The sequence below is a fragment of the Lolium perenne genome, chromosome 1 (genome assembly GCF_019359855.2).
Source record: "Lolium perenne isolate Kyuss_39 chromosome 1, Kyuss_2.0, whole genome shotgun sequence".
Lineage (NCBI taxonomy): Eukaryota > Viridiplantae > Streptophyta > Magnoliopsida > Poales > Poaceae > Lolium > Lolium perenne.
The window spans coordinates 61907745-61922074 of record NC_067244.2 but is presented as its reverse complement, the minus strand read 5'-3'; the positions used below and the strand labels follow the sequence as shown (position 1 = coordinate 61922074).

General features: G+C 48.0%; 1 protein-coding gene across 2 annotated transcripts; it reads right to left on the bottom strand.

Moving 5' to 3' along the window:
- Nucleotides 1-3340: 3340 nt before the first annotated feature.
- On the bottom strand, nt 3341-5248 carry LOC127295282 (auxin-responsive protein IAA16). Of its 2 annotated transcripts, none has more exons than XM_051325197.2 (6): nt 4867-5248; nt 4703-4769; nt 4149-4411; nt 3909-4044; nt 3695-3758; nt 3341-3602 (listed from the first exon to the last, which is right to left on the bottom strand). In XM_051325197.2, the coding sequence occupies exons 1-6, from the start codon at nt 4955-4957 to the stop codon at nt 3555-3557; spliced, it is 669 nt and encodes a 222-aa protein (XP_051181157.1). In that variant the 5' UTR covers nt 4958-5248; the 3' UTR covers nt 3341-3554. The 2 variants fall into 2 exon arrangements, with proteins under 2 accessions (XP_051181157.1, XP_051181168.1); XM_051325208.2 differs by having other exon boundaries at nt 4149-4408.
- Nucleotides 5249-14330: the final 9082 nt, after the last annotated feature.

The window sequence follows — 14330 nt, the reverse complement described above, 5'->3', positions numbered from 1 at the left end:
CTTGGAACTGGAAACAAAATAAAGTAGAAAAGATGGGCTGACTATATATAAGAACATGCTACATTAATTAAGAGGTTTCCCATGATACATCTCAAATGCTAAATAAGCATAGATATGCTTAACTATTCAATGGACAACTAATGTTGTCGTTGGAAGCAAATATTAGACTATTGCCTTCTTAGAGTATATTGTTAATCAAAAGTATGATTTTACAAATATGGGAAGGACCATCAGGAGGACAGAAACATATATTGGTCGGTGATGTTATCTTCACAACGACCTTTTTTCTGCTGTCTTGAGCAAAGGAGAAGCGGATGACATACGTCCAAGTACACATAATATGAATCACATAAATTACAGACACCGAGTTGAACAACTCAAATAGCAGGCATACAACTCTGAGTTTAGCAAACCAAGGATAACATACACAACACGTTCAACAACTAAAATTACAGGCATACAACTCGGAGTTTATCAAAGCAATGATAATACAGACACCCACCAAGTTCAACAACTAAAATTACAGGCATACAACTCGGAGTTTAGCAAACCAATGATAATTACTCCACTGTAGCTGCTTGATGAACGGGCAATTGAATAAGCAATCTTTGGCGGAGTGGGTATATAATCATGATAAATATTCAAAACTACATACAGTGCGAGCCGTACAATTGAAGAAGACAGCAGAAGAAGAGATGCCGGCCTGCAATAAATTGAAGATAGCAAACGCGATACAGTAACGAAACTCGGAGAGAGAGAAACAGGTCAACAGAACAATGCACACCATCTGTACAGAATCCATTTGTACATGATGAGATATTTTTACTTTGTTCCAAACATATATGAGATAAACAAACTTAAATCTGAATGTAATGATGTAGCGATACCGATAGTATGCAAGCTAAGATATATGTTACAATATGCTCAAACGACTGGACTATGGAGTAACCACATATTTTCTTGGAATGTCATACAACTTGCGACCTCATCCCAAGCAAAAATACACTTTGTGAACAGATACTATCCAGTGTTGAGAGCTTATTGGTATACATGGAATGTTGAGGCCTTTGAAGATAAACGCTGGTAGAAGAATAAACATAGAAGACAAAAGGGCATAATTAATGGAGGTAATGTGATGCCTCTAGAATGTAAAGAAGACACATATAGATGAGAATAGCAAAAGGAAAATCCCTACCATCTCATTATATATGTGTTTGGTACTGCAACTGATAAACATGTTGTTATAAATAGGTACCTTCATTGAAAATCAAGTTGAACATTAGCAGTGATTTATTTCAATGAAATCCTCATGAGAGAAGAAGAAATGGTGTAAGCTTTGTTGTATACCTTCACGAATGAGCTTGAAAAGTTAGCAGTAATGCCAAGATACAATTTACCGAGCTAGGATCCAACCTGCAAGCCAACAAAAAGGATGCAACTGCGTTTATGCATTTTATCGAACAGATGGCACTCTCCTTTATGCATAAACACACCTGAACAACTTCGTACCAAATTTCCATATAACAACTCTACTTTAAACACACCATTTAGCATCTATCAATCACGATCTTGCATCGAAAAAAAATAAAGAAGCTCCAGTTAGGGGATATATACGGACAGATGAAACCTGGATACGCAAGGGACAACGGTGTTCATTGGGGCACTTGTGGTGGTGATGGAGGGTCAGAACCATGAACATACGCATGGACAGACTAAGAAGCCAGGAAATCCAAAAAATCGGGAGGGCCTGAGGCATCAGCGGACAAAATCCAATGCAATAGGGTGTTGGTGTAGAGCGTCATTTTCCACCCGGAGATCAACCTGCAAAATTGGGATGATATATTAGGGGAGTTAGGGATTTAAAAAAATACAAAGAAGGAATTTGAAAGGGGAGCGGCCAGGTACCATCATGGAGGCCGCTGGGCGTGGTGGCGGTGCGAGTAGGCTGTGTGATTTGTGTGGATGCGGATGGCACCATGACCTGCTTTTTAAGCTGGAGACAATGGCTGTGACGGATGAGCTTCGTTGAGCAGTTTTGACTCATTAATGCTCGAATTTATCAGTGTTTTCATGAGTATTAAATCACCGAGGCACATTCGTGGGAGGAGGACGGACACTGACGGCGACGGAGGAAGACGAACAGAGTTTCAGCCGCTTCTTTTTTCAGGTCGAACGTCCAGGCGTCCATCGAGTATGTAGAGCGGCCATCTAGTGAGCCGAGGAAAGCTATTGTAGCCCATTTGCGAGCCGGCCGACGGAGCCCATCTCTTCCAGCCCATATCGGTCCGTAGCGAGGGGGAAAGCAAGCCAGTACGACGTTGGTGAAATCGGGGTGACGTGGCTTCACGAGAAGTCAGGAAAATCCTGTAGTGGTGGACTCCTATTTAGAGATAAAAGATTTACACGGCCCATAATAAAGAGAGACACTAGAGAGAGGAGTGAGAAAAACAATTTGGCAATAGGAGCATCTACTTGCTCCCATGCCATAACGTTTGGCTATGACAATGTCCTCCACAATGGAGGGAACCAATGTCAAAAGCCAAAATCACTATTTGGAACTACTATTTAGCATACACTGTGTCGGAAAATGTTTAGAGGACAACAACAAATAACCAAAACCCTTCCAGATGTTATGTGAAATTAAAACATTGCTATTGCACACAGAAATTGCAATTACACAGAAAGTGTAAATACAAAAGAAGTGCAATTCGACTTCACCAAGCATGGTCTAGTCTGTTTGTGGGTTGTCCAAGTGTCCATACAGTGCGCTATTTTGCTGAAAAAATAATTCATGTGCAGATCGATAAATAATTCATGTGCAGATCGATAGTCAAAAAAATGGACGATATTTTTCAGAAAAAACAACCGCTCAATTTGTGAGAGATGGAACGACAACCTTGCGGGTTTTTTTTTTTTTTTTTGCGGGTAAGACTGTTGCGCTTGACTCTGAAATTCTGATAGAATACTCTGCATTGCTTAACAAATACTGTAAAAAAAATTATAGGAAACTACAAGTGCATTCCTACAGTCCCATAAGTCAGTATTGATCTTCTGTCTTTCGAAATCCCTTGTCCAATAAAATACCTATTACCAGTTTTTGTCTACTCTTAAATTTTGAACTTGAAATAGTTTAGCATCCCCGTGTGCTTCGTTGCTGGCTGGCGCAAAACACGCCACGAACTGTGCAGACATCACGAGAATCCATAGCGCACTGGCATTGAAGATAAAAACCAGTCCAGCAAGCAACAATACATACAACGCTGTACGTGGACAGTGAAGAGCAGCGATGCCTGCACTGACCAAACCAAGATTCCCTCTCACAGGCAAAAGAACAGTAGTCGATCGATAAAGCCAAACTTGGCATTCCAAAAATCAACACCTTACGAGTTACAGCACTGCAGCTAGATACATGATCTTAACAGTACAAATCTGGTCTACTACTTGATGATAGCAACGTGACATGATGACAGCCCAAGGTGATTGGCAAATTTTATACAGATCGATACTAGCAGAGCTTAGCGAGTACAAAAATAAAACGGAGATAGATAGATAGCTCAGCACTGATCAGCTGCTCCCCTCTTCCGGCTCAGCGCCGCTCGTAGCTGCAACAAGAACATGAAACGAAGGATCAGCTCAAGTGCATATTGTGGAGCAAACATCCCAACAGAATTTAGTAAGTTTCAGTTGCACCGACCGAGGGAGCGTTCAGATCCGAGCTCCGCAGCACGCGCAGCCTCTTCGCCGTGGCGATGAACATGCTGCAAGAACGATTGCGGCAAGAGGAACTTATGAGCTATACTTTTTTTGGAAAATGGAATTCATGAGATTTACATTTAATTAAGTCAAGAAGAACAGATACTCAGATAGTTCGGCGTTGCATGCATTTGGAATACTGAAGAAAAACTTACTCCCATGGGACATCGCCGACCAGCATCTGGTCGCCCTCGTCGTCCTCGTACACCAGTGTGTACTCACCGCTGCCGTCCAGCAGTCCGGTGATCGACGGCTGGTTCCCCTCCGCGCAGGACCTCTGATCCCGTTGAGCTGCGGCACACACAAACAGAGGACATATCAAGTTGAGCCTCTAGACTCTCTACATAATCCAACTCGTATGCTGCCGGCCGGCCGGCCGGACGGTGCGTGCGTACCGGCGAGGAGGTCCCGGAAGAGGCGGTCGACGGCGACGGAGAGGTTGCCGTAGTCGCCCTGCGCCTTCAGGTCCACCTTGCGGCCGATGGGGACGCCGTCCATGTTCACCTTCACGAACAGGCCCTTGTAGCCGGCCTTGTCGTCGGCGCCGTTGCGTGGGTCGGCGGGCGGCCGCTTGGACGCCGAGGAGGAGGCCAGGTTCCGCCGGAACGAGCGCACCGGAGGCCACCCCACCACCGGAGCAGCGGCCGCTAGCGTTCTGCTGCACGTCGCAGAGACAAGAATCAAGTGAATGAGCGCAATCTTGTAGTAGCAGAAGATTGGCTCTTTCGCTCCATACGCATCTCCACTAACCGAGATTTTCTCAGAACAAGGATGCATCTCACTCAACTATATAAAGACGCACCACGATAAAAGTAAGTGGCTGGCAACAAGAATTTCTTCAAAGAAAAGACAGAAGTGGACGACAGGCACAAGGCAATCAGCTGCGACTGCCACGGCAAAGAAGCTTCAAGCTTGGACAAAACAAAAAAGGCAGGGTAAAGAACCGAACCTTGTCTTTGAGCCGTTGGTTCTACCCTTTGCCCCAGTAGCACCACGGTTCCTCTCCTCCTTGGAACCTGAAAGTTCGAACAGCAAAAAGCTTAGTTAGTCCGAACAAGCTGAGCAAAGAATGAAACTTTGGAGCAAGAACAAGAATCGAACATGAAACGCCACCTGTTTGGCCTTGTGATCCGGAGAAGTACCCAGGCAAGCCGAGGCTCAGCTCGAGCCCACTCTCGTCGTCGCCGGAACCATTCCAAGCCATCTCTCTCCTCTCTCTCTCTCTCTCTCTCTCTCTCTCTCTCTCTACGCTAGCTGCTCAAACAGGTCACAAGAGCCACAGCAAGATCACAGGTCACAAGAGCCACCCTACCTCTGTGTGTGTCTCTGAACTCTGGAGCGCAGGAAATGGGGGAGCATATATAGATGAGTTGACGGGGGAGGGAAAGGCTGCGAGGGGAGAGGACACAATACAGCTGGTGCTGCGCCCGAGAAGCAGGCAGAGACCGGAAAGGCCAAGGGAGGCTTGGAGAAGGGACAAGGTTTGAGGGGTTTGAGAAGGGCATTAAAAGGGTGGGATTTGTGGTAGTAGTGTGCAGAGATGGAGACAATGAAAGCTACTCCCTTTCCACTCTCTAGGCCTTCACTCTCTCCACTCGATTGCTCTCCTCTTCCGATGCTCCATTGCTGCTCTCGCTCTCACGGCATCTCCAGCGGCGCGTTTGTGTCCACCGTGACCGGAAATGCGTCTGGGACCTGTTCCAGCGGAGCGACGCAAAGTGATCGGGCTGTCCGTGGAGACGCAAACCTGGTCCAAATATGCGCCAGGTTTCCGTCTCGGCGGACGCTCGACGGACGCGCAAAGTGTCCGCTCGCTTCCCCATCGGGCTCGCCTGGCAGCGGCACAACTGCTTCGTCTTCCGCGGTATTACTTCTGGGCGACGCGCGTTAATGGCGTGCCTCGGCTTCCGCGAGCGTGCGCAGCTAGTAGCGTTGCACTGGCAAGCCATTGAAGGCGAGATGGCGTCGGAGCCTTAAAGGGACGCTGCCGGCCCATTTCCCCGACCAAAACCATTGGCAAAATCCCACAGTAGCCACCACACCGACGCCATGGGGAAGAAATGCTGGCCGTTCCGGAAGACGAAGAACGACCAGGAGCCTAGCGGCTCGCGTTCCGGCAAGAAAGCACGGGTCGGCCGGTACGTCCGCATTGACCTCGCTCGGCAGCTATGGGAGGAAAACCGGCCGGTACCATGGCCGGACGCGAACTTGCCGGGAGGGGGCTGGTACCTGAACTCCCAGCGCGTGCCGGTCCCCCCCCCCCGTGCCGCGCTCGGGCCGAGAGCGGCGCGACGAGGTGCGGCGCTGCCGCGCGGTGTTGCCGCCGGATCTGCGGGAGGATCCAGCGTACGCGCTAAACTCCTACAACTGGATTTCCTTCGGGGCGTGGGAGTTCGACGCGCGGTGCCGCGCTGCCTACCTCGCCGACGTAGACTACTTCGAGCGCGAGATCGCCGCCGAAGAAGAAGAGAACGACCACGAGGACGCGGACGAGGACGGCGACGAGGACGAGGACGGCGACGTGACCATGGCGCAGTACGACCACGACGACGGCGGACCGGCGTGAGATCCGAAGAACCAGCCGCCGGACATTTCAGAGGAGGAGGCCATTGCCATGGCACTCGCCAACAGCGAGCAGGACGAGCTCAACGAGCTCGCTTTGTGGGACGGGCTCGCAATCCAGCTCCGCGAGTCAGCGCTCGCGCAGGGGAGGCCGGCGACTCCTCCGGCCACGCCGACGCGTTCCAACGTCCGCGCTCCGCCTGCTGCTCCAGCGTGGGATCCCTGGCCACAGCCTCCTGCCCGTGCGGCGGTACCTCCTCCACCGCCGGCGTACGCGCTTCCATGGCCGACGCCGCAGCTGATTGACCTCGTCAGCGACGACGACCAGTAGACAGCGCCTATTTTAGCACCCCTTTCTGGCTTTTTTATGTCCTTTTTATTATCATGTAAATTATGGCGTATGAATGAAAAAAAATTATGCGTCGTGCCGCTGGAGCCACCCCCCGACGCAAACGGACACCCGGACACTTTCGACCATTTCGCCCGACGCAAACTGACACGACGCGTCCGTTTGGACGTCTGAAATGTGTCGCGCCGCTGGAGATGCCCTCAACAATCTCCCTCAATGCTACATCGGTGTATGAGAGGTAGATTTTGACAAAAACTATCCCTTCTAGCAAATTATTTTATGTAATAAGGGCATCTCCAGCTATGCGACGCATTTTGGACGTCCAAAAGTGGTCGCGAGCGTCCGTTTGCGTCACCCCGTGGACATATTTTATCCGCGCGTCCGTTTGCGTTTGGGTGTGCTCCACCGGGGCGACCCATTTTTTGAATTGCAACATAGTTAAAAACTTTCAAAGTAGTACATAAAAATGCATAAAAACTATACAAAGTAGATCTATAGGCCTAAACTACTTGCTTCCTGACGGGTCGGCACCGTCGTTGCGTCACTCCGTCGCCTGCTTCTCCGCCGCCTCTCGCGCGGCCGCTATGGCTCGGTGCGCTGCCGCGTCCTGGCTCAGTGCCTGCTCCAGCCTCGCGTTGGCGGCGTCGTCCTTGAGCGTCTCGAAAGACTCGACGATGGCCCTCTGATCCGCCACTCTCTCCTTCGGCGTAGGCGCATCAGGGTCATCGGAGGACCAAGATATCTCCGAGTCGGAGTCCTCTGCTGCAGCGGCGGCCGCCAGCCTGCATTGTTCCAGCTCGGCGTCCAACGCTGTGTGGCCCGCCAGCTCCTCCTGTGCTTCCTTCTCCGCTTCAGCCAGGGCCGCGGCGTCCCTGACCGGGTCGAGGAGGTCGCCCGTGCTGTCTTCGAAGTCGAACTCCTCGGAGGAGCTCGAGGCCGGAGGAGGTGGAGTGGGAGGTGAAGGTGGAGGTGGAGGCGCGGCAGCCTGGCCGCGTCCGGCGCTGCTCATGGTGGATCTGCTGGAGGCTGAGAGGAAGCGGCGCTACGGCAGCAGCAGCTAGGGTTTAGTGGGGAGGAGATGAGATGCTCGCGCCCCTGTATATATAGGTCGGAGGCAGGGCGACGGCCGCGCCACGCGTGGCATCGCCAGTACTACGTGCGTAGAGGAAGGCGACGGCCGCGCGCCACGCGAGGCATCGCCATTTACGCGGCCGCAGACTGCCGAAGCGACGCCTCACTGCCAGTACTGGCGGAGAAGACGCATCGATGCTGCGTCACTGCCAGGCGGGCCCGACAAAACGGTCGCAAGACGCGAGCGGACACTTTCCGCGTACGCCGAGCGTTCGCCAGAGATGCATCCCAGGCGCATATTTGGGCCAGGTTTGCGTGTCCGCGGACGGCCCGGTCACTTTGCGTCGCCCCGCTGGTGGTGGTGCCAGACGCATTTCCGGTCACGGCGGACTCGCTGAGCGACCGTTTGCGTCGCGCCGCTGGAGATGCCCTAAACTCTCAATAAAATTATTTCATAAATTTAACACTTTTGAATAAAGCTTGTCACAAGGGCGCTACCCTCTTCGACGTAACGCCTTTCACATTGGTGCTACCATCTCTACCAACATGGCAAGGTGGTCCCCAAGGCTCGGTTAGGTAGCGCTCTGCTGAGTGACACTATCTTATGTAACTCAGCATCCTAGAACTCGGCGCTACCCTTTTGATTAGCTTAACCCGTGTTGGCCTTTGATACGTATGTATAATTTCTTATGGTCCATGCTAGTTTTATGACAATACCTACATGTTTTATTCACACTTTATAATGTTTTTATGCATTTTCTGGGACTAACCTATTAACAAGATGTCACAGTGCCAGTTCCTGTTTTCTACTGTTTTTGATTTCAGAAAAGTTGGTCCAAGGCCCAAGGCCCTATTTTCCACGGAATGTTCCAGAAGTCCAAAGAGGAGTCGAAGAAGGCCAGCAGGGGGCCCACACCATAGGGTGGCGCGGCAGTGGGGCCCCCCGCGCTGCCATATGGGGAGGGAGCCCCCTGGCTCCCCCGGCGCTGCCTCTCCGCCTATTTATTCCTTCGTCCGCGAAAACCCTAGCACCGAGAGCCAAAATACCAGAACAGTTCCAGAGACGTCGTCGTCGTCAACCCTAACTCAGGGGGTTCAGAAGATCTCCATCCGGCACCCTGCCGGAGAGGGGAATCATCACCGAAGGGCTCTACATCACCATGCCCGCCTCCGGACTGATGCGTGAGTAGTTCATCCTTGGACTATGGGTCCATAGCAGTAGCTAGATGGTTGTCTTCTCTTATTATGACATCATGTTTAGATATTGTGAGCTGCCTATCATGATCAAGATCATCTACTTGTAATGCTACATGTTGTGTTTGTTGGGATCCGATGAATATAGAATACTATGTCAAGTTGATTATTGATCTATCATATATGTTATTTATGATCTTGCATGCTCTCCGTTGCTAGTAGAGGCTCTGGCCAAATTGATACTTGTAACTCCAAGAGGGGGTATTTATGCTAGATAGTGGGTTCATGCCTCCATTGAATCTGGGACAGTGACAGAAAGTTCTAAGGTTGTGGATGTGCTGTTGCCACTAGGGATAAAACATCAATGCTTTGTCTAAGGATATTTGTATTGTTTACATTACGCACAGTACTTAATGCAATTGTATGTTGTTTGCAACTTAATACTGGAAGGGGTGCGGATGCTAACCCGAAGGTGGACTTTTTAGGCATAGATGCATGCTGGATGGCGGTCTATGTTCTTTGTCGTAATGCCCTAAGTAAATCTCATAGTAGTCATCATGATATGTATGTGCATTGTTATGCCCTCTCTATTTGTCAATTTCCCAACTGTAATTTGTTTACCCAACATGTTATTTATCTTATTGGAGAGACACCACTAGTGAACTGTGGACCCCGGTCAATTCTTTTACATCTGAAATACAACCTACTGCAATCATTGTTCTCTTTTGTTTTCTGCAAGCAAACATCATTTTCCACACCATACATTTAATCCTTTGTTTCAGCAAGCCGGTGAGATTGACAACCTCACTGTTAAGTTGGGGCAAAGTAGTTTGATTGTGTTGTGCAGGTTCCACGTTGGCACCGAAATCCCTAGTGTTGCGCCGCACTACACTCCTTCACCAACAACCTTCACGTGATCTTCATCTCCTACTGGTTCGATAACCTTGGTTTCTTACTGAGGGAAAACTCGTTGTTGTACTCATCATACCTTCCTCTTGAGGTTCCCAACGGACGTGTGCTTTACCGTCACAAGCAGCTACTTTTCTGGCGCTGTTGCCGGGGAGATCAAGACACGCTGCAAGGGGAGTCTCGCACACTCAATCTCTTTACTTTGTTTATTGTCTTGCTTTATTTTATTTTCTGTCTTGTTTGCTTTCTTTATATAAAAAACATAAAAAAATTAGTTACTTGTTTTACTTTATTTAATTCGGTTTTTCTTTATTTATTTTTATTATTGCTAAAATTAGTACTCCTGAGAACACTAAGTTGTGTGACTTCACTAGCACAAATAATAATGATTTCATATGCACTCCTATTGCTCCACCTGCTTCTACAGCAGAATTTTATGAAATTAAACATGCTTTACTAAATCTTTTTATGAGAGAGCAATTTTCTGGTGTTAGTACTGATGATGCTGTTGCCCATCTTAATAATTTTGTTGAACTTTGTGAAATGCAAAAGTATAAGGATGTAGATGGGGATATTATAAAACTGAAATATTTTCCTTTCTCCTTGAGAGGAAGAGCTAAAGATTGGTTGCTATCTTTGCCTAAAAATAGTATTAGTTCATGGACTAAATGTAAAGATGCTTTCATTGGAAAATATTATCCTCCTGCTAAAATTATATCTTTGAGAAGTAGCATTATGAATTTTAAGCAATTGGATAATGAAAATATTGCCCAAGCATGGGAGAGAATGAAATCTTTGGTAAAGAATTGTCCTACCCATGGACTAACTACTTGGATGATCATCCAAACCTTTTATGCAGGATTAAATTTTTCTTCAAGGAACCTATTGGATTCAGCTGCTGGAGGTACTTTTATGTCCACCACTTTGGGTGCTGCAACAAAGCTTCTTGATGATATGATGATCAACTACTTTGAATGGCACACTGAAAGGACTCCTCAAGGTAAGAAGGTAAATTCTGAAGAAACCTCTTCCTTGAGTTAGAAGATTGATGTTATTATGTCTATGCTTGTTAATGGTAAATCTCATGTTGATCCTAATAATGTTCCTTTAGCTTCATTGGTTGCTCAAGAAGAGCATGTTGATGTGAACTTCATTAAAAATAATAATTTCAACAACAATGCTTATAGGAATAATTTTGGTAACAACAACTATAGGCCATATCCTTCTAATGGTGGTAATTCTTATGGTAATTCTTACAACAATAGTAGGAGTGTACCCTTTGATCTTGAAGCCATGCTTAATGAATTTATTAGTACACAAACTGCTTTTAACAAATCTGTTGAGTAAAAGTTTGGTAAAATTGATGTTCTTGCTTCTAAGGTTGATAGTCTTGCTCTTGATGTTGATCTTTTAAAACTCAAAGTTATGCCTAATGAAGTTAAAGATACTAAGTCATTTGCTACAACAAATGCTATCCAAGTTCGAATTAATGACAATATTAGAATGATGGCTGAATTGCATGCTAGGTGGGAAAGAGAAGAAAAACTTGCTAAAGAGAATAATATAGCTAGAGTTTGGACTATTACCACCGCTAGTAATGTTGATGCTTCACATGTTGCTAAACCTCCTACTATCAATGGTAAAATAATTGGTGTTGGCAATGTTTCTACTTCTACTACAAAGTGTGCAAAATTGCCTGAAACTGCTGAAACTGTTTGTGATAAAAGTGCTGAAATTTTTCAAAGTGTTGGGGACAATGGTCCCATTGCTTTAGATCATAATGGTTTTGATTTTGATAATTGTCATATCTCTGACGTTATTAAGTTCTTGCAAAAACTTGCTAGAAGTCCTAATGCTAGTGCTATAAACTTGGCCTTTACAAAACATATCACAAATGCTCTCATTAAAGCGAGGGAAGAGGAACTAAAACTTGAAGCTTCTATCCCTAGGAAGTTGGAAGATGGTTGGGAGCCCATCATTAAAATGGAGGTCAATGATTTTGATTGTAATGTTGTTGCCTGCCAAAACCCACCGGCGAGCAGCGACGGGCAACACGGAGAGCTGGGAGGCTCCCAGGACTGCTGGTGGGCCCTGGTCCCTCGGGCGACGGCCCGCAATGCTCCGGCACGCACGTCCAAGATGGTGCAAGGGCATGCCACCTGACCTATACCTGGTCAGGAAGGTGATGGATTGCTTCGACTAGTTTCCTGCATGGCATACACGTAAACATTAAATACGAGCCTCGATCGGCTCTCAGGTTATCCTGTGAATCGGCTCAAGGAGCCGATCCACCCATGATTCGTATTGGATCTACGATAACATGGTGGTCCTGCTTGATCAATACTAAGCTAAAACGATCTACGACGATTTAGGGTTTTCACCACGTAACCGGAACGTCCTACACGTAGTTGAGCCTGGCAGATACGGAAGGTGGCAGAAAACCAACCCTAGAAAAGGCCTAAAAACCAACATGGAGTTGATCCTCGGAGCATCCCTTCTAGGACCAGCAAACCGTACCTTACGCAGTACTGGATCATTCAACCCGTTTGCAAGGCCTAACCATATGGATATCAAACTAATCCTTGAGGAACAAGGAGCAACCGTAACAGATCGGATCAGACTAAGCAAGGTGCTGCCCTTACACCTAAGATAGGTGTAAGGACAGCTAGATATCTAGGGATAGCATAACTAAGCGAATACATCAAGAAAGTATCGATGCTAACCCTAAAGTATCTACGATAACGGTGTTGCTCGCCATCAAAAGGGCTTCAGTACGAGCAACACATAAACAATGAATAAACAAGATACTGCCTAGATCGCAAGATGCGATCTAGGCAGCATGACGCTTACCCGGGAGAAACCCTCGAAACAAGGGGTGGCGATGCGCCTAGATTGGTTTGTTGCGAACGTGATCGTCTTTCCTTCTCAATAACCCTAGATACATATTTATAGTCCGTAGACTCTCTAACTTGGGAATAAACCCAACCGTGTACGAGCTAAACTCTATCTCTTAATTCTAACCGACATGTAGCCTACTATAATTTACAGATACGCGGGCAATCTAGCCCAAACTCTTGCACGAGGCCGATTCATGAATATTCCCCGTGTACATTCTCCAAGCCCATCTCAATCACGGCCCATCTCCAGACTTGGTTAAAATCTGGTGATAACACATGCCCCCCTGGTTTTGGCAATGATAATTCCAAAACCACTCTGTTTTTTCTTCGTAGGGTCATGTTGTGGTAGAGCAGAACCGTCGCAGTATCCTTTCATCATGATGCCTTGCCTTCTCAACTTCTCTGCATGATTTGACAGTTTTTTGGCACCACTTCCTTGGAAACCGCTGTAGCATTAAATCTCCACTATATCCCCTTTATTTAACCGCGCCGAGCAGTTCGCCTCTTCATCCTCTTGCTCCGTACTAGCCATCGGCAAAAAACCCCCTTCCTCTGTAGCCATGTCTTCCTCCTCCTCCTCCTCTGCCTCATCGGGTCTGTCCTTCCAGTCCTCCTCCTCCAGCGAGCCAATACCAGAGCACGATCTAATGGCGCAGTACGAGAAGGAGGCTCCCGAGCATTGGGACGACGAGGAGTGGGACTTCACCGTCAGGGTGAACGACGCACCCCTGACCGTCGTCGGGTCAGACGACGACTTGTCCCTGACCGACGGGGAGGCGGACCTCCGGTTCCTCGTTGACGGGGAATTGGAGGCGGAGAGCGAGGACGACCTCTTCTCCTGGGCGAGCTTCTCCTCCTACGACGAGGAGGAAGAAGAGGAGGACGACACCTCCTCCGACGAGCCGCCGGCAAAATGCTTCCGCGCCAGGTCGGAGGACGACGACGACGATGATGATGAGAAGGAAGAAGCCCCTGCCGAGGGCTACGGCAGCAGCGACGAGGACGCCGCCGGCAGCAGCACCGACGGCAGCTACGATGGCGACAACGAGGGCAGCGGCGGCCCATAGAGTAGCACCTACTAGTATAGGACTAGTAGTAGTAGTAGATTGGTCAATAGACCTCTCTTTTGTTCTTCCTCTCTCGAGCAATCGGCTCTTCTCTGTAAGAAATCCCCCTTCTATCAATGAAGAAAATATTTCCAATGGATTTTGCCGATAGTCAAAGTCAGTCAACGCTCAGAGAGCCGATGGCAGCGCATCGGCCTTTACCATAAAACGCGAGTAAGGCCAAATCAGTTGCCTATTCAAACGGTAACCTGCAACCCTTGTCTGAAAGAGTAAACTCAGATCCCCAAATCGCCGCTCGAACAGATCCAACTCACGACCACACGAATCTCAGATCTCAACCGCGCCAAATCAACTCCGCAGCGAATCCAATGGCGGAATCATCCAACGCCAACGCTACGGTCTCCGGTCTGAAGGTAATCCTCGACCGCTCCTCGTCATCCGAGCATAGTGTTAGAATTAACAGCAAACACCTGAATTAATGTCTTATTCCGTTATTAATTTTAGGTATCAGACATTCTACTGCCGCAT

Bases quoted from the DNA above. Each gene is read 5' to 3' on its own strand.
- LOC127295282 (XM_051325197.2), bottom strand. From the start codon at position 4,957: ATGGCTTGGAATGGTTCCGGCGACGACGAGAGTGGGCTCGAGCTGAGC. The intron at 4,045-4,148 runs GTACGCACGCAC...TGTGTGCCGCAG, and splicing joins CTTCCGGGACCTCCTCGCCG to CTCAACGGGATCAGAGGTCC. The intron at 3,603-3,694 runs GTCGGTGCAACT...TTCTTGTTGCAG, and splicing joins CGGATCTGAACGCTCCCTCG to CTACGAGCGGCGCTGAGCCG.